This window comes from Mandrillus leucophaeus, unplaced genomic scaffold (genome assembly GCF_000951045.1).
Source record: "Mandrillus leucophaeus isolate KB7577 unplaced genomic scaffold, Mleu.le_1.0 Scaffold424, whole genome shotgun sequence".
Classification (NCBI taxonomy): Eukaryota; Metazoa; Chordata; class Mammalia; order Primates; family Cercopithecidae; genus Mandrillus; species Mandrillus leucophaeus.
Window position 1 is genome coordinate 2,217,154 of NW_012104521.1, and position 20,669 is coordinate 2,237,822.

Genomic DNA, 20,669 nt, shown 5'->3' on the forward strand with positions numbered 1-20,669 from the left:
CCTGCGGCCGCCTCGGCGGCTCCTGGAACCCCGGTTCGCGGCGATGCCAGCCACCCCAGCGAAGCCCCGCAGTTCAGTGCTTGGATAATTTGAAAGTACAATAGTTGGTTTCCCTGTCCACCCGCCCCGCTTCGCTTGCCATCACAGCACGCCTATCGGATGTGAGAGGAGAAGTCCCGCTGCTCGGGCACTCTCTATATACGCCTAACACCTACATATATTTTAAAAACATTAAATATAATTAACAATCAAAAGAAAAAGGAGAAAAGGAAGGGAAGCATTACTGGGTTACTATGCACTTGCGACTGATTTCTTGGTTTTTTATCATTTTGAACTTTATGGAATACATCGGCAGCCAAAACGCCTCCCGGGGAAGGCGCCAGCGAAGAAGTAAGTGCAGGGTTTTTTTTTACGCGTTTGCTCCCTCCCGCCGCGTTCACCTGTCGGGTCACTTTGCCTGTCCGGAGCCGGCTCCCAACGGCAGCGGTCCTCCCGCCCTGCGCCCTACGCCTCCCAGAGGAGATGCGGGTTTGGGCTCTGGGGGTATGGACGGCGTCTTTCACCCCTGCCTCTCCGCGCCACTGCCTCCCGCAGCATCCTAGCCGGTGCGAGGGGCCGGCGGACGCGGCGCTAAGGTGGCTCCCGCCCCCTAGTAACTTCAGGTTCGCGGGAAAGTTCGGTCCTGGGTTAGACTCGCACCCGGGATTTGTGCTTTCCTTTTGAGGATCGGCCAAGGGCACCCAGCCCTAGGCAATTGGGACGCCCAGCGCAGGATGCCCCTGACCCCTAAGTAAATGCCGAGGGAGGCGCGGCCGCGGCACTCGCTCACCTCGCGCAACCGCCTGGTGCAGGGAGACCTCGGCTGGGCCCTTAGGCTAGACTCCGGTAGCCGAGCGCCCGCTACCCGGCCAGGAAGCCAGGGAGCGAGCCCCTGAGCGGCCGCATCCCCGACACGCACCAGCGGAGCCAAAGGGCGCGCGAGGCGCTGGGGTTCGCGTGTCTGCGCGTTTGCAGAGCTGCCGGACGTCCCACGCCCGAGGGTTGAAGACAGCAGAAACCCAGCTGTGGGGAGCCGGAGGTGCAGAGTTGACTGTCACATGTGAGCATCTGTACCATCTCTGGCCCTTTCAAGTGTGTCCCCTGAGACACACATGTACAGAGAGTGGGGTCCCCCTAAAGATTCGCCTCCTCGCTGCCCTTAATGCTGTTATTTGGAAGGTTGGATTGTGGTGGCTTCTTAAGACAGTGCCGTAGCTGGAATTAAGCGGACACCACCAGGGCAGCCTCAGCTCGGGTTGGTCTGTCTGAAAGGTGGAATCTTCCCGAGATGAAGGGACAGATGCGAAGATGTCACCTCTCCTCGCTCCAGGGCATCCTGGCGCCCTCGCTGCTCTAGTGTCTGTGTTTCCTTGGGGAGTCCTTTCGCAGATCGCAAAGCAGGGGTGACCCGGGCTCTATGGCTGGGGGCGCTGGTGGGGAGAGGGAGGAGGAAACCTCTCCTGGAGCTCGCGAGGGGCAGGAAGCGATGCTGCTGCTCTGGCCCCTCGCACCTCCGCAGCGTGCAGCCCATTCCCAGCGGCCCTACCTGGTTCCCCAAGGGGATCCCTCTCCCAGCGTCCCGCCCGGGAAGTCTTTCTGGGCAGGCGTCGGGGCAGCGCGGAGGACACAACACGGGCTTGTGTGAGATGGAAATTTGGTAATCGGTTCTCGGCCGCTGTTTGTCCCTGCCCTGCCCCTGGGCATGAGGGTCCCCTGAAAGCTCCCTTTGTATTGCTGGCTTCAGCCAGACAAGGTTTGATTCACCTGAAAATTGCCTTTAAAAAAGGTGGCAGGGCCAGAGCGACAGGGGCCCTGGCCGGGCCTCACCGCCTTTAGGATCGCCTAGCAGGGGGCAGGAGAACCCAAACTAAATATGTCAGGGCATCCAATTTATTATTCTTGGCCTCCAAATGGTGTGTACTCTGGTAACTCCCCACCCACTCTTTCATTCCGGCCCGGACGCGGAAGGGGCTGCCTGGGGCTCAGCGGTGTCCACGCTCCTGGCGGTCCCCGCCTCCTCTCCTCCCAGGGTCTGACCTGGGGAATTGAGTCTCGGGGTCAGTGGGCATAGAGAGCCCGAGCTGAAACGCAGCCCACTCTGCTTTCCATCCGCTCTTCCAGCCCGTGCCCATTGGGCGTCCCAGAGCACGCTCCCTCCTTTAGCCCCACCGAGGACCCCCGGGCTAGGAGCCACACACTTGCCAAGGAGAAACAGGGTACTGAGTGTCAGAGGCGTCTCGCTTTGCAGTTTTGGGGCCCCTGATTCCGAAGGAAGAAACAGGAAAGAAAGCTTGTAGTCCATTGGTGCCCACCTCCCCCAGCGAGGACCACGGCGCAGGAAGCTTTCCCGGGGCGCTGTCTCAGGGAGCTGTGGGATAATGCACCTCTAAGTTGGGCCGAGAGGAGTCAAAGGCAAACAGCTTTTCGACCTGCCTTAATCATCTCAAGGTCAAGTCAAAGGCGAACTCTGTTTGTGTTGCGGGAATGAAAGAGGGAATGGGTGGAACTGGGTTGCAATTCCGGTTATTCTTTGGGAGTGGGACTGGAAGACAGCTCCCGCAGCGATGCTCTTGCTCCTTCGCACTTGAGTCTGCGTTTGCGGCTTGGTTTGCTGGTGCAATCCTGGTAGAGGGGCGACCCCTTGCGTCCTTGGAGGAGACAGACTAGACTCTCGGCAGGTGCAGTATAACTTAAATGAGGAAGGAGTGGAGGGTAGAGACGTCCTCTTTAAATGCCCAGAAACTCAAGGTCAAACTGCATATGCACAAACTCAGATATATCGTTTGTTTTGAAATCTCTGGGGAAAAAATAAACGAATAAAAAGACTCAATTCACAGTTCCTGTTTCTCAGGTAAGGACTAGGAAATATTTTTAAAACGAAAACATGTGGTCAAACGTGTTTTCAAAAGAGGCTGGCTATCCTAACTGTTTCTTCAAGAGACAATTAAGTGAATATTTAAGGAATCTTTTGGCCTGTAGTTAAATAGTTTCAATTTCCTAAGCTTAAAATCCTCAGTAAAGATATGACAGATAGAAAATTAAGGTGTTAAAAACTGTTTTTAAAAAAATTTAGTGGTCTCTCTTGATTGTTTTAGTAGGAAAGTTTTTTGTAAACAAGAACATTCATTTGAAGTGTTGAATATTGTCATGTCCAAAGAACCATGCATTATCCTCGGAAATAGCAAATAAAGCCGTATCAATATTCTCCTGTTTCCCTAAAACAACTGTAATCCCATTTGTCTCTACTTTGATATAAATGCTGATCCTAGTTATTACAAACTATTGTTTCTTCTCATAAAAGAAACAATGTTTTAAACAAGACTCTTGTACTTTAAAATGTCTATTTAGTTATGGGTGAATAAATACACAATAAATTTTTGTCTATTTGAATTGGTATATAGATCTTAAAAAGGACTCAACCTTCGAATTCCAGATTGTGTGCTAATAACATTAAGAAGCACTTGTTTTTGCCACAATGATAACCGCAATATCTTAGTGAGGCCTCACATTTTCCCTTGGATTAGTTATTTGGGCCCTGAAAAAGGCACTGAAGTGTAGAGGCAGGTACGATTAATCTTCCCTTCTTACAAAGAAAACGCCTGAGAACTAGAAGCTCAGTAACCTACATAATGTCATATATCTAGCAAGTGGAACTTGTCTCCTGCCATGAATCTCACAGTTATGTACACATGTATTCTATATTCTGGCCACAGAGAAGATGTTAGGTTTATTAAGAAATAAATTAGATGGTCTCAAGGCCATGATTTATTCAATAGGTTTAGAAAATAAACTGCTCTCCTTGAGTGGAAATTTTTGAACTGATATTATTATTTATTATACAATGATGATCAATGTCAAATAATTAAATACCTAATAGTAAAGTTTCCTAAATAGTATATATTATTTGATCATCTAGAAGATGCTGTAGGATTATATTATGCCAGAAGGTTATTGTTAGAAACATTAGATGGCATTTAGCATCCTTTTTATTTGATGCCATCTAGTAGCTGGGTTTTAATTGTTCTGACTCTGGATAAATGCAAGTTTTGAAAAGCCATTATATGCATAATAATTTAAAAGCATTCATTGCACAATCTGTAAAACTTCACAAGTCTTTCATAAAGAAGTCTGAAGAAAGAAAGAAAGAAAGAAAGAAAGAAAGAAAGAAAGAAAGAAAGAAAGAAAGAAAGAAAGAAAGAAAGAAAGAAAGAAAACAAAGGAAATAATTTTCATGGTAATAAAATAAAAACAGACTATTGGAATGTACTGGTCATTGCCCATGACATTGTTTCAGATGTTAAGCCAGTCTTTGAAATTATGACACACTCTTTGTGATTATGTTGTGAATCCTGGAAAATAACAAGTTAACTGATAAAACAGAAAAAACCTTTAATTCTACTAAACATTTTGTAATATTAATTTCAAATGAAAGTTTGGTTTGGATATTGACAACAATGTATTTTTCACACTTGTCTACATTTGTCATCAGTCTACCTTATTTTTTAGAGTAACAATGTTTTAAAGATAGAGATATGAGTAGAATTTGCTGAAGTGTATTCTTTGATACATCATGTAATAGCTGTATAAATCAAGACAAACGCAAACTCATGTGCAGTAGTGGCAACATCTAAATGCAAGGAAAAATGTCTTTGTGAATTCAAATTTAATCATCATTACATTGTGAGGGCTGTTTCTCAAAATATCCTATGGTGATGCTATTTTAATTCTCCGTTTATTACTTGAATAGAAGTATTTTAACAAGAATGTTAGAAATGATTATTTTAAAACATTGTCTTTTTAGCCCCAAGTTATTCAAGTAATGAGAATATAAGAATGAGTATGAAACTGATTTAATGTTATTTCAATATTCCTTTAAACATGAAATATGAAGAGTATTTGAACTTGTAAGTAGATAAGCTTTACTAAGTCATTTCTCCATTAAATAATTCCCTGGCATTTAATATTGTACAAATTAGGTCCCCAGAAAGCAATGAATGGAAATTACAACATGTAGTAAAATTTTATTTTCAAGTTATTTGGGGGAACCCTTGCTGCAAAATGAATTTATTAGACATTGGATTATTTTAGCTGATTTGAATCTGGACAGAGATCTCCAGATTGCTACTAAATGTCTAAAATATTTTCTAGTTAAATGGTTAATCTTGTTTTAGTTGTGATAATTCTTTTGAATCCTATGCAATGTTGGCAGAGTACTATGTAGAGTTGTCAGAGCCCTATGTAGAGTTAAGACCAAAAAACACCTCCGCAACTATAAGAATGAGCTATCAAAAAATAAAACTGTTCTCGATATACTGATTTACCAAATTGTCTTTTCCCCTTTGTCTCCATCCAAATGTTTCATTTTAGACATGTCTTGATCTCTCTCTTCCTACTTCTTCACTATTCTTTCACATATCCCATCCCCACCCCAAAAAATTCTTTTCCAAGTAGTGAATTCTTGAAATGCCATCAGAGTGGATATTGTGTTTCATGAAATGTAAGAAAAAACTTTGGTAACCATTAGGAAAACATTATTCAGTTTTAAGAGCACGGTAAGGATCGTGCAAGACAGTGTGTTGAAATTATGTGTTTAACTTGGTTAGGACTATTTCTTCTAACAGTGCATTCTGTGCTGGCATTTTTTTTTTTTAGAATAATAATTTGAAAAAATGTTGCATCATAAATTGCATAGGTTTTTTGTTTTTGTTTTTTTTTTTGCTTCGCCTTTGATTTTAAGGGAAAATGTAGATTGCTTTCTTAATTAGAGATTTTTCTCAGGGTTTCACATGGTTGAATTATCTTAAAATTTGATATCTGTTTGACAACCTAGTAAATTTAAAATGCTTTGCAACTATAACTAAACACATGAAGTATACCATATACATATGTAAAGGTGTTAGCCATCTTTTCTCTTTCTCCAATTCTGCCCATCAGATCTTTCCATTTAGGAATATTACTGACATTCTGATTAAAGTAGTCATCCAGCAATACTGAAAAGAATGGGGGTGTTCCATTCTCAAAGACTGTGGGGGTGCTGGGAATGCTAAATATCTAAATGTCATCGATTGCTAAGAATCCCATTTTCTGCTCTAAAGTTTCAATAACATAGATCTTTTAAGCAAAATACCTGAATTCTTTTCACATTTGAACTCTTGGAATAATTTTTAAATCTTATTTTTAAAAAACAAGGTTGCAGGTGCCTCCGACAAAAGCATTTCTGCTTCATTTGTCATCTCAGCAAGGGACCTAGGTGCTATCTGCTGTAGCTAAAATTTTTCTTGAATTTTTTTAGAGAAAATTCATTGGTACTAAAGAATATGATTGTCCAATTAAATAAATATTTAATGGCTTTTAACTGTCCTTATGTTTTATGCAAACATCTAATCTACTCTTCAAAACACTGCCTTATTAATGTTTCATCTGACCTTTAGAATTTAATTAATTGCAAGTATCATAAGTTTGTGGTAGAATCTGAGAAGGAAGGCTCCTTAGTGTATGTTGAGAAAAGGTAGACTGAGAAGTTGAAGACCTGGGTTCCAGATCCAGCATTACTGCTGATGCCTGAATAACCCAAGAAAGTCCTTTTACTGTACCAAGCTGAAGCTTTTCATCTGCATAATGAGGAGGTGGATCAAAAACTTAGATCTAGTGATCCCTATGGTCTTTGCAACATTTAATCTTTTGGTAAGAGAATATAAGTCACAACTAGGGAGTTAAATAATAGCTTATCTTAATCAACTAAATTTAACAGATAAAGATTGAGTACAAACAAAAATAAACATTCATTTAGTATAAGTAAATTCATCACATAAAGGTTAATAAGTAAGTGATCAATGTGGATAATGAATTAATTATGATATACCTCATCATTCACATTTTTTGTTGTCTGAAAACCATAGTTACAGCAACAATCATCATACTCAGTCTATAGCAGGTCCATCTTGTCCTTAGGCTCAGGGTTAGGGAGCTGGTTCGGAATACTGACTCAAGGGTCACTTCAGAGCTTCCCTAGCACGGCAGGCTTTCAGAGGTGGCCTGTAATGATGAGGAAGAGATGATTACAATAGTCCAGGTTTAAGAAAATAAGGCCCTATGCTACAACAGTGAATGATTGCACAGGAGAGTATATATAGCAGATAATTTCTTTTAACCAAATCAGTAGTTCTTGGCAATTAATTGGATATGAAAGGGAAAGAGATGTAGACTCATATTTGGCAATAAACTTCGGAGTGTAAGGACTCAGGTCTGGGTGAATGGAAAAATGATGACGATCAACAAAAAGAAAAATAGGAGAAGCAGGTCTTGTTGGAAATCTGTTTCTTTTCTGAGGAGCCAGTAGGACGTTTAGGAACTCAAAACTCAAAACACCTGGGATTAGAGTATTAGGGCTGAACACAAGTACTTTAGAGTCTCTCACATAAAAATGATGTTTATTATTATCAAAAGTGTGTGATCTCCTACTGATATGGGGGTGTAAAAAATGTGTGCTGTGCTGACATTGAGACTCACTCTTCTTGGTAATGTCAAAATAAGATTAATTACATTAAGGTACCTTGTTTATTTTAAGTAGTTTAATATATCATTTTCAACTCTGGTTTTTAATGTTTTTTTAATAATATTCTCTGTGTTACATAAGAGGATGGTCACTGGTATCATGGGCTGTAGTTTTTGTTGCCAAATCTTGCAGCTGAAAATTGTACTTAGAAGTCTTCTTACCTGTGGAACTTTGCCACATATCACAAGGAGACCTGGAAAACTATGATAATGAAAGGCAAGTTTACATAAGGTATAAAAGTAAAATTTTGAACCATTGAATTTGGGTCCAGTATCTGTTCATCACAGTAGCGTTCTACTTTTAAGTAGATTTCTCTACAAAGTGTGCTCTCTTAATATAAGAGAATCTCTGGAAGGGATAAAACTTGAAAGAATCCAGTCCATCTACACAGTGTGGGATCACTTCTACAACATTCCCACTGAGTGATTGTCTAGCCTCAGTAACAGTCAGCCCCCTAAGCTCTCCCCCCTTTTCTTCCTATTTTTAGGGCTTCTGTATCAGAAGCAGTTTATTCTACTAGTCCTCCTCTGAGCACTTGGCATGGACATAGGATTAGATCTAGTTACCTTAAAACACCTTTCTAAAATGAACACACAGTAATGCAATGTGCTATATTCACTCCCAAAAATTGTCCTTAGAAAACTAGCTGGTAAGCATATTTATAATTATACCCCAATACAAAGCACATTCCTGAGAGTAAGTGGTAAAGCAGCCCCCATTTTATAACCACATAATACAAACCACTACCACACAATATAAAATAACAGAATTTGTGAGCTGCTTATTTTAGAACACTGTTTTCTTAACATATGCTCAATAAGTTGGTAAGAAAAAGGGCAGTCCTTTCTCATTGTGTTGTTCCCTTGTTCTACAAAGAGAAATCAAAGGTAAGAACACTGTCATCTCAACAAAGACTGTCATATACACCAGGGAAATATCAATCACATTTTGCCAAGAATAAATAATATGCCAAAATATGCGTAAATGTTACATGGCAAACAACAGCTTTTTAGCTCTCAGAGCCACTGCTATATTTATATACATCTTATCTTAATATGCATGTATACTTACTAAAGTGAATATTATGATAATAGTTATTACACAATAGCTCCCATGTTGTAATCACCAGTAAGTGCCAGACCCTTTGCTTGATGCTTTTGCAAAAATTATCTCATTTGATCTTCATATCCACCTGTAAGGAATGTGCCAATAGTCCCACTTTTGTTGATCACTCAAGGAAGTGAGGTGGCCCTCAGATCCCAATCTAGGCTTGACTCCAAAGCCAAGGTCCTTCTTTGATTCTTCACTCCACCTTAACTATTAGGGTTGGCACTTGAGGCATTCATGGTGCATTTTCCAAATTCCACCTCACTTTTTCTTTCTCTTACTCTCTTCTTTCCTCTTTCTCTCTTTATCATCATTTAACAAACCATAAGTCTTTTTTCAAACATTTACTATAAAGGTTGCTTCTGATATTAAAGTACCCTCCTCTACCTCGCTTTCTTTCCTTTACCCTTTGTCCTCTTTCTTTAAACCTGTCTTATTGATGGCTTTTAAACATAAAAATTTGCTGATTTTTTTTTCATTAAAAACAATGGGATTGCAGTTTATATGAAAGACTCTATGATTATTATTTCCATCTATGGTGTGCATAACCAAGAAAAGATTAATGTAGGCATGAGGATGTGGGAAAAGTCTATAATTTTGCAGTTAAAAATCAGAATCCTTCTATGTAATTTACAACCACAAAAGATATTTTACTGGCTGGTTATTGTTATCCAGAAAAAGTTATCTTTATGGCACTTCATAAAGTCTGTTATTTATATTACTTTTACCATGAGCATTAACAGTAACCTCCACTCTGAATTCTTGCTTTATGGGTCTTTGTACAATGATTTTCAGCCCTGAGTTCACATTAGAATCTCCTGGGGATCTTTAAAAAGATACTAATGCCCAGACTCCACCCTCGAACAAATGAAACAATCTTTGGGGATCGGACCTGAATATCTGTATTTATTAAAGTAGTTCTGGTGATTCTAATGTGCAGCCAAGACGGAGGAATATTGTAAGAGCCTTAATTCAGGAATCACTATTGCAGCTAAGCAACCATTGAAAACCATGCCAGTTTCAGGAAGGCTAGATGGACAAAATAGGCATATGTGGAGTGTGATTACAAATGAGATAGATGTCATTTGAACAAATAGTAGTGTAAAATATAAAGTGTTCTGATATTATTGATCAATACTCTATTGATCTGTATTGTTGATCAAGAGTGTTATTAAACTTGTAGCCCTGATTGGTACAGACAAGACTGTCTGATAGAGAATTATCTCAGTCAAAAGAACACAGCAAAATGCACACAGTAGGACACACTAGTGAATGTAACAGATGCTGGCTTCATAAAATAAAAACACAGCTACTAGGAGAGGTACAAACCATGGGGGAGTGTGCTTGCTGCTAAGCTATACTGTGTGGAGGGGATATAAATAGGACAGTTGTAGAAAATGGTTATCAGCCATACTCAACTTTTTTTTCAAAGCTACTTAATAATAAACAACTGTTTTTATGTCTTGCCAGATGACTGCTAATGTGCCCTAGAGTCCTCCTTGTTTTTAGGGAAAATTTAATGGTTAGGAAATGCCTAACGATAAATAAACGTCCTTTTCTTTTATAGTTTCTACAGTTCCTGACTCACTTTAGATTGACTACTGGTGATCAGTAAAACGACTATAAATAGCATAGTTTTAACTCTACCTTAATCGTTCCGTTTTGCAGTAGGTCATTTATTCACGAACTTATCATTTCTACTTCACTCCTAATGTGCTCTTCTTTGGGTAGTTATCTCCATTAAATCTTGTTTATGAGTCTTTTTTAGTCCGTGAAGGATTTTCAAATCTTGCCATAAACTGGGGAAAGCTCCATGTAAAAGTGGGGTGGAAGTCTGGGCTTCCTGACAGACTTAATCCTGCTAGTTAAGGTGGCTCTTTGGGATAATATGGGTTCCAATGAGTCACTAGGCCAAATCCCAATAACCGCAATTGCCAAAAGTAATTAGACTGAAGAAAGCCAGGCTCCTTGGGAGGAAGGTCATCACAGCAAGCTTTAGCCATTGCTCCAACGTCAGACCTAGTTACTTGTCCCTAAGGATGGAGAGCAATCATGAGTTCCAGAGAGTAGGAAATATACCAGAAAACAATGCTTTTTCACTAATTTTTTTCTCAATAGGTTATTTACCCTAAGCATGCAAGAGATGGAAATACGTCATCAGTATGTGCAGTTTATGTCACTATCCTCATAAACCTGTGTTTATGTTTGCCTGTGTGAATGTACATGCCCACAAAGAGAACTCCTGATTCATCACTGCAAGTTCTCCTCCTCCCTTCCTGAGTAGATAAAGAACTCAAAAGAATTTAATCTAAGTTCATAAAAGAAGGTGTCTGACTAGCATGGAAATGGAAGGGAAGGAATTCTTGTAAACATCCTTAGGTCAACTTAAATATCATATTATTGAAGTAACGTTTGGCAACAAGAAAATGGTAATACATTATATCAGGCAAGCAATTCTAAAATATCTGGAGCTAGAACAAACTTATGATTTCTTGTACTGAAAACAATTCACTTTAGAAACATGCTGATGTAAGCATCTAAGTAGAAATGATCAACAAGTAAGTGGTGCTATAATTCCAAGCTTTCAATATTTGAGAAATTAAAAGATTGTTAAACCTTTCCCTAGGAAAATACTCAAGTAGCACAAAAGTATTCTTGCTCAATAGCCAAAGTAAAAGTTTGCCTTTGAAACCATTGGCTTGGATACCCAGAAAACATACTCCATCACTTCATGTGATGGCTCTTTAACTGAACAAAGACACTGTCCTTACAGTGGTAAATTTCAAATTCCTTTATGGTTCAGAATGACTTCAGTATATTTCAATATTCTTTTGAGGTTAGACTACCAGTTCTCTGTTTAAATATATGGATGAGTGATATTGCTTATGTTAAATCTACAGACAGGAAGTCAAACTCTTTTTCTGGCCAGCTTTTTCTGGCAACTAGAAATCTCCGGGTATCATTTGGTAGGCAAAGAAACCCTGTCCTTGTGCACTGCACACATCTAATAGTTATAATTACCTGATTGTCACTATGGCCAATATTGTGGAACAATGTATTTGATTTTCTTTAGTCTTAGATTGACAATAAGATAACCAAAGAATAGAAGAATTCTAATTTTTTAAAAACTTAGCAAAATTTTTTTGCTGTGTTTACTTGTACCACTGGTCATGTAGTTTCTGCCATAAAATACAAATGGTACGGACAAATGCTGCTTGGCCAGAAACTGAGGACATACTGAGAAGCTACATATTTGTTTCTTATAGAATTTAGTTTTTTTTTCAATTTATGATTTTTTTTTTCATTTGGAGTCCAAAAGGACCCTCATTACTTGTTTGTTAACAAGGAACAAGGTCCAAATATGATAACCTTAGCCCCTCTGACTTTAATTCACACACTCTCATTTCATGCCATCCTCAAGATGGTAACTCTCAGCCCCCTCCACAAAGACTGAATGTAATTTTTAAAGGCCAGTCTCTCTTTCATATAGCACATTTCTAAGACATCCAGCCAACCTTCCAGTTCTGTCCAGAGCTTGATGTAGATGCAAGCTTTTAACATAGATCAGTGGGATTTCCTTGGAGGCCAATTAGGCTTGCAGTATCACGTAGATGCATACTTGGCCCTAGTACAATCAACAACATTTGCTATCATACCCAGCCTGTGTTTTTAAACTTGTGGGCATTATGTGACCATACCCCAAAGTTTAGTTTCTGACAGAATAAGGGAGAGTTGGCAGCAAGAGAAGCTCCAAACCATTTCATGCTATCACTACCATCTTCAGTATCCATGTGGGCATCCCATTGACATTCCAGGAATTCATTTTAAACTGTTTGCCTCTGAACTTAGTATATACTCTAAGGAGAGCCTACAATCCAAGAAAACGTTATGTAATAGTTTTTACCCATACTACTTAATTCACAAGCTGTTGGGCTGAAGTGCTGTAGGTCATCAGATAAGAACACATTCAAATGAAAATTGCCAAGATTTCCCAGTGCAGGATATTTTCGTCACCCTTCCTAGCTCAAATTCACTTCCTCATCCACTCCCCAAATTCTAAACCCCTACTAAGATGAGTTGAACAGTCTTAATTTTATAATCTTCCAAAGAAAAATTAAAGACACAGACAGACAGCCGAGTTAATTTATAAACAGTGCTGCATTTATCTTGGCAGATTTCAGTTTTCCCCCCACTAACTCTTTCATGCTGACTTCTTAGCAACTCATGGGAAGATCAAGTCATTTCTACGTATTAAGCACCTTAAGAACCATTGCACAGAATAAATTTGGTGTGTTTCTTCACACTTCTTGTACAAATTTCTTTCCTCATAGACAATTTATTTACTGGGTCTCTGAAACCTAAATAATCCCTTTACTTTAAACCTGAAGCAAATGGAGAGTCATTTTTACAAGAGCAATAAACTAAAGTGGCTGTTCAAATACTTTAATTGAATTGCTCTGGGCACTGAAATACCTTTTTGTTAATACAAACCCTTCATATTCTAGCAGGAAGACCCCTGAAATTCTAGGGTTGCTTAAAATTATATAACCAGGAATCTCCCCTCTCCCCCAACACCAGCCCCCTGATCCTGGGAGTATGCCAGCAATTTTGCAGGATTCATTCTGACAAACTGTTCTGGTGTAAATATTTATAGAAATCCTTTCCATTAGAGATTAAACAAAGTTTAAGTAACTGTTCCTAAATGATAGATCTCAGTAGTGTTTGCAACAGCAGGTCTGATGCTAACTGATGCAAAGATTCTGATACTGTATAATGGAGAAAATGCTAAAAGAAAAAGAATCAAGATAGGAGTTAGTATGAACTGTATGTAATTGAACTGCAAAATATTATGTTATTACTATACAGATGAGTTTTTTAAATGTGCACAGGATATAAGGGAAATGAGTTCATTTAAATTGAAAAATAGTAAAAACTGACTACTGGAGCTTTAATGGTTTAAAAAAAAGTGGAGGCATTTACAAATCTTATCATCATGCCAGTTCAAATGCAATTCTTGGCTAGTTCTCCAAATTCTCACCAAAATGAAGTAACATATCTGAGATCTGATCTGATATAAACTCTGATATCCACATTATTATTATTCAAAAACTACTAAAAGGGATAACTACTGAGCTCTAAGCCTTATATTGAATATTATTTATTAAAACAGGGTAGTACCCTAGACCTCAAGAGGTGAAAGCAAACCAGTGTTCCCTTTCTGTGCTTTCCTGTTTGCACAGCATTTTCAAGTGTTTATTATATACTAGGGGATTACACAGCTAAGCAATTTAAAACCTCAGAAACTTCACTGACTGAATTTCAAATTAATGCTACAGCATTAATGATTCCTGTGATACTTGACTAGGAAAGGCATATGTCATTTAGACTAACTAATGTTTCCTCCTTCCCTTGATGATTTAAGGCCTACATTAAAATTTAAGAACCCATTAATCTTAATTTCATTTCTTTGTTGATAAGTCACAATATGAGATTTCTTCTTAATATCTAGATTTTTTTTCCTCACTGCAGACATAGGATTTTTTAAATTTTAAGATTTTTTTGTGAAAAACCATTTTAGTGAAAGTTCAATGTAAATGATGTTAAAACATATGCAATGGAATTTTACTCCTTTTTGTTTTGCTTCAAACATAATGGCGGTCATTCACTGCTAAGTTTCCAAATGAATCCTATTTAAATACTGTATTTGCTATAAATGAGCAAGAAAAATAATCAAAATGGATCTATGGAATATGAAATAGAAACTTTATAAATTTAATTGGAAGATAATCTTGTCTTTCTAATTACCTTTCTAATTACCTTCTTAGAGTCTAGATGTTCTTGATTTGACTCTAGTGAGAAAAATCCCACCTTAGGAGGCAGGGACATTGATTTTAGTTTATATACTGCTATATAATTTAGACAAATCATTTAGTCTGTGATTTGATTGCATCTACTGTATAAATGAATTCATAATCTTTCATTTATCTGAAAACAGAAAACTGATCTTAAAGGCCATCCCTCCAACAGTAAGATCAATGAGCTTTCCCTTTTCATTTTTGTAGCATGCTCTAACCTTAGAGAGTTGTCCATCCAAATGTCTAGAATGCTGAGTTAGGGCTAGAATTCAAAAGTTTAAGGTTCTTTTTGCATGTTCATGGAAGTTTTAGACCATATTTTTAAAAAGCTAACAAGCCAAAAAAGGAATCTTGTTAGGGGAAAAATACGGAAAAATCAAAATTGAACTTAACACTAACTACAATATCATACATTTATTTATTTATTAAACAGTTATTATGTGCCAAAATTATGAAAATGAGCAAAACACACCTGGAACTTGCCCTTGTAGTATTTCACAGTGGTTAAGGAAAGAAAATATTAATTCAGAATTAAAAAACAATATTTGGCTAAAGATGAATTCGAGCACTTTAGATATCATTTCTAAGCCATATAGTACCTCCTTTTTTATTTGTTTAATAGCATTGGAAATTAATTAGTTTACAATAAACCTAATGCCTACCCAGATTTTTCTCTGGGAAATAGAGACAAAGCTGAACAAAACAGCATATGGGGATGAAGCAGGAAGGTGGAAGGAAGATTAACTGAAAACATGGGAATTTATTAGGCCTTCTGGTATTTTCTTGTCTTAAAATTTATGAGCAATGAATAGGAGTCATTACTTAGCATGCCGTTTGTGACAATCATAGGAAGTATGCTATTGTCCACTTTAAATGTAGTTAGCATTTTTAAGTAAGCCTTGTAATGGAGTGGCATAGCTTGGCTGAGTGAATTTCCGTTTTCGGCACATTGACTAATTCTATAGCTGAACTTTCACACTAGTTCATTAACTGGAATGACTTTTACCAAACACTAACATATTGTATGTTTAAAAATAGTGCATTTTTTGTCCATCTCTCTGAAGCATTTTCAAACCTTTTATGGTAACCCCATGACCACCACATAAAACATACAAGTCAATCTACTTAAAGCACCAGTTTGGCAAACACATGTCAACAAGTTATTTGGATTCTTATATAACTTTGTTATGACCTTTCCTAACCTCAGCTGATAGCTTTAAATATATCAGTTACCAAAATTCAGTCTTGAAAATAATTTGATTCAATTCTTTTCTGTATGTGATCACTGACTTGTAAAGGTCTTTGAGTAAAGAAAGGCCACTACCAGCTACTTCCACATGTTTATCTTATGCAACCTTCACAACAATTTCATGAGATATTATTTCATTTTATAAGTAAAGAAATTGAGGCTGAAAACAACTAAGGAACAGGTCAAAATGACATAGCCAGAGATGGTAAACCTAAAATGTACATCTAGATCTTCTGACCTAATGAATAGCTTTCCCCAATACACTCTGCTTTGCATTAAGCCTGTAAAAGAGAATGCCAGAGGAGGTTTAAATGAGAAATAGTTACCTTTGCAACTGAGATGGAACTAATAATACCTCATTAGACAAAACGTAAGGGTGTGAGAAAATAAACCAGACTACTTGACAGAGTGGTTACTTAGGAAGTGCCAGGTCAAGCTCTTAAACTGTTTTTAAATCAGAGGCCCAATAAGATCACAACTTTTGGCTGGGCACGGTGGCTCACTCCTGTAATCCCAGCACTCTGGGAGGCCGAGGCAGGTGGATTATGAGGTCAAGAGATCAAGACCATCTTAGACAACATGGTGAAACCCCATCTCTACTAAAAATACAAAAAATTAGCCAGGCATGGTGGCGCATGCCTGTAGTCCCAGGTACTCAGTAGGCTAAGGCAAGAGAATTGCTTGAACCCGGCAGGCAGAGGTTGCAGTGAGCCAAGATCGTGCCATTGCACTCCAGCCTGGCGACAGAGTGAGACTCCATTAAAAAAAAAAAATCACCACTATTGTTCTTAAAAGATCCCTCTGATTGGTAATGGTAGCAGTAGTAGTAGTAGGAAATGGGAAGATGTGAACTCTATTAATCAGAAAGGTAGAATCTGTAAGAAAGGTGATTGGAGATGAGGATGAGGAGGGCTCCTAGATTTCTGATTGTAGCATCTTCATGCAGCCATTTGCTGCAACAGAAAAGCACACGTTGACTAGATGTGGTGGCTCTCACAGGTAATCCCAGCATTTTGGGAGGCCAAGAAGGGCAAATCTCCTGAGCCCAGGAGTTCAAGACCAGCTTGGGCAACATGACTAAACACTATCTGTACAAAAAATACCAAAATTAGCCAGGCATGGTGGCTCACACCTGTAGTCTCAGCTACTGTGGGGCTGAAATGAGAGTATCACTTGAACCCTGGAGTTCAAGGCTGGAGTAAGCAGTAATCATGCCTCTGCACTCAAGCCTAAGCAACAAACTGAGACCCTACCTCAAAATAAATAAATAAATAAATGAACATGTCAATTAAGTGTGCAAGAGTTGTAATAGCTAGGAAGATTTTTGTGAATTCTATATGCAGCATAAACCACTCGTGTTACTGAAGAAGATAAAGAGAGACCAGAGAAGTAAGTGACTTCACTGAAGTCACTTTGCAGTGGAGCCAAGTGTAGAAATAACGCCTGTGGCCATTCTGTAATACCAAATGCTACACAGCAGATGGTTCCAAGGGTTGACATTCCAGAGAAAGGCTCTATGGATCCTCTGCCAATGTGATTTCTTATGTGTTTAATAATGGCCTTTTTGGAGAGAATTATCTGTTCATTGACTGAAGAGTTGCTTCACAGTCTCTTTATTTCCTTACACCAAGATATGCCAAACTTTAAAAAGTTACAATAACCTGTTGCCCTAAACTAAGATGACTCATGACAAGGCAAAATTTTTAAAAACAAACCAATTACACATACCATACTCTCATCAAACACAGTTATCCGTTTTCTCATCAAACATATTCTATTCCTGGGAAGGAGGAAAGTTCAAATCTGACCCTGAACTGGAAAAGTATCATTTTGCCCATTATTAGCAATAACTTATATTAATATGATTTTGTACAGCATATAGACACTTTCTCATCATCTTATTTGATTTTTTTCTCAACACCCTTTTGGAATGGGCAGAACAGGTTTTGTCATACTCATTTCACAATTAAAGCTCAAAGGTGGTAAGTGATTTATATGGTATCATAAGGCTAGGAAGTTGCAAAACTTAGCCTCAAATTTCTTGTAGGGGGATAGTTGTTTTGTTTTTTCACAGTTCTATGACTTTTCCCGCACTACCACAGTTCTCTTATATCTACCCTGAATTTCCTATTATTAGTATAATTCCTTTGGATTTGACAAGAAATGCATGTAGATTAGAGGAAATCTTTATTATAGATGAGATTCTTACTAGATGACAAAGTGAACTGGCAGATCTTTAACGTCCTGTCCCATTTGAATACCCATGAATGAGCTTGTTGTGGGGAGAAGGAGATACGAAGCAAGAGCATCAAGCATTGTTTCACAAACTGTCTTCAGGAAAAAGCAGAAAACTTGCTGGGTGTTCTCTATGGTAGTAGAACTTTCTGAGAGAAATAGTTGAGTTTTGATGTGATGGGATGTTTATTAATAAACGTTGTTACAGGCTGGGCATGGTGACTCATGCCTGTAATCCAGCATTTTGGGAGGATGAGGCGGGCGGATCACTTGAGGTCAGGAGTTCAAGACCAGACTGGCCAAATGGTGAAACCCCGTCTATCCTAAAAATATAAAAATTAGACAGGCATGTTGGTGTGAACCTGTAGTCCCAGCTACTTGGGAGGCTGAGGCAGGAGAATCGCTTGAACCCAGGAGGCAGAAGTTGCAGTGAGCGGAGTTGGTGTCACTGCACTCCAGCCTGGGTGACACAGAGAGACTCCGTCTCAATAAATAAATAAATATCATTATAAGAAATTTGTATGGGCTTTCCCAAAGTATCATGATATTTGTTTTACTAGACATAATCAAGTGGACTGTTGCAGGGAAGTAGTTTGAACTAGATACCTCTAAAGTTACCAAAGTTTATGATTCTATTAGCTGGAAGCTGACTATATGGATCTTAATATTCTCATCTGCAAATTTAAGGCAGAAGGAAGAGCTTCAAGAGCCCTTTAAATTCCGTAGGTAAATTCGCCATCCTCTCAGATATTGTGTATGTATTCCTACATAAAGCATTTTGTTCATAACATTTTCCCTCTTTCCATTTGTCTCAGTTTTTCTTTTTCTTCAAGTCCCATAACCATTTCTAATTGCTCTCTGTAGTCTTTAAATATCTCAATTATCAGTAATTGCTACTGCCTTTTAATTTGTTGCAATAAATTTCTAGTCTATACATTTATGGTTTTTAGAATATAAAAGTATTATTTTATTAATTGTATTGTAGGCTTCTTGAGTCAGAGACTATGTTTTGTCTCTCAGTATGATCAGTACCTAGAAGACTGCTTCCAGTAATCATTGAATAAACAATTATTTGTGAAGATAATGATAATGTAATACTGAAAGTGCGGTATTTATATCACCTTCATCAGATTCACCTGGGATGCTTCTTATCAATGCACTTACCCAAATCCACTGGATTCACTTCCAAATCAAAATATTTGGGAGTGGCGTCTGTACCTCTTCATTGTAAACAAGTAATCCAGGCCATTTTTACACACAGTAAAGTTTTAGAATCTTTAGACCTTTGGTTTCTCTATACCATATAGACCTTCGGTTTCTTAGTACCATATTGATATCATTTCTATGCCATATCTTACCTTTTTCAGTCTGTTTAAGTAGGTGTTTGTCTTCAGTAAGCAGCTAGTGCCTCAGAGGTCTTCTTGCCCGAGTTGTTTGTGACTCCTGTTAAAGTCTGTGTCTATGGTCCTCAAAAAGTAGCCACTCTCTATGACTGTCAGTGAGTTCCAGGTTCCCCAAGCTTCTCACAGCTCCTGTATTAGAAGCCTCAGAATGTGCCCTCTTTTCAGCCTCCTTGCTTAGAGGTTTCTAAGAGTTATTATTGGATAAAACTGCCAGCTGCTTCAAATATGGATGATGATAATATAGGATGGGTTTAGTGCCTCTTGAGTTAAAGTGTCTTATACCTATGATTTTGATGATTGTCTATGAGAGTGCTAGGCACTTTACACAGCATCTCACTTAATCCTCTCAAATACATATCAAGCAGACATTCCGGTGTTACAGATGAGGAAGCCTAGGCTCAAAGAAATTAAACAACTTTTGTCTAAATATATAATCAGACTGGAAATTCATTGACGCAGATAATTGGTTATATTCATCTTTGTATGCTTACCTACTAGAACACTGTGTGGATGTCAAATAATTTAATTTTTTAAATGAATAACTGGATGAAAAAAAATATTGGTAACTGAACTAGAAAACATGAGAACTAGGGTTCAAAATCAGACTCTAGATGAGTGCAGAGCCGGTACCTCTTCACCCTGTCCCTGTGCTCTTCTAGGAAGTGTGTGGGATCCATTTCTGAATGAGGTCGCAATGCAGGGAGCTATGCATGTAAGTATAAAGATACATCATACTTACAAAGGTGCATGTATATTCCTCTTCAATTCTGTTAGCAATTTTGTAAATCTAGGGGAAAAAATGCACTTATTTCCTTTGCTCAGAATTTTATATGTGATACATAAAGCTGGATTTTTAAAAAATGGTATACTCACTATTTGTACATCTTCTAGTGCCTGTTGAAATACCAAAAGTCTCTCACTTGCTGTTTGCTTATGCTAAGGCCTCAGCCATCAGATATGCTACTTTAGCATGCTATGTAGCACGAATATCCAAGTTTATTCATAATATAACAAAGTGGAGTTTGTTTTTAGCACAAACTGAAGTTTGTTTCTTTCAAGAACGTGAAGTTAGTAGTTATGGACTCACTCATGCGGATTCATTACCATTAAACTATCACATTTTCTGTTTATGTTGATTTCTAATTATTTCTTCCCTTAAAAAAAAAAAAAAAAAAAAAAAAAAAATCTGAATCTCAGCCAGACCACAGCACATAATGATTCCCACT

The 20,669-nt window shown here is 38.3% G+C and overlaps 1 protein-coding gene across 1 annotated transcript in view; it reads left to right on the forward strand.

Annotated features, from left to right (window-relative positions):
- The window catches only part of RSPO3 (R-spondin 3), a 78,055-nt gene continuing 57,386 nt past the window's right edge, over nucleotides 1-20,669 (forward strand). The window contains exon 1 of the mRNA XM_011993076.1: nucleotides 1-390. Within this exon, the coding sequence (XP_011848466.1) occupies nucleotides 294-390 (97 nt within the window). The 5' untranslated portion in view covers nucleotides 1-293. The remainder of the gene's footprint in view (nucleotides 391-20,669) is intronic.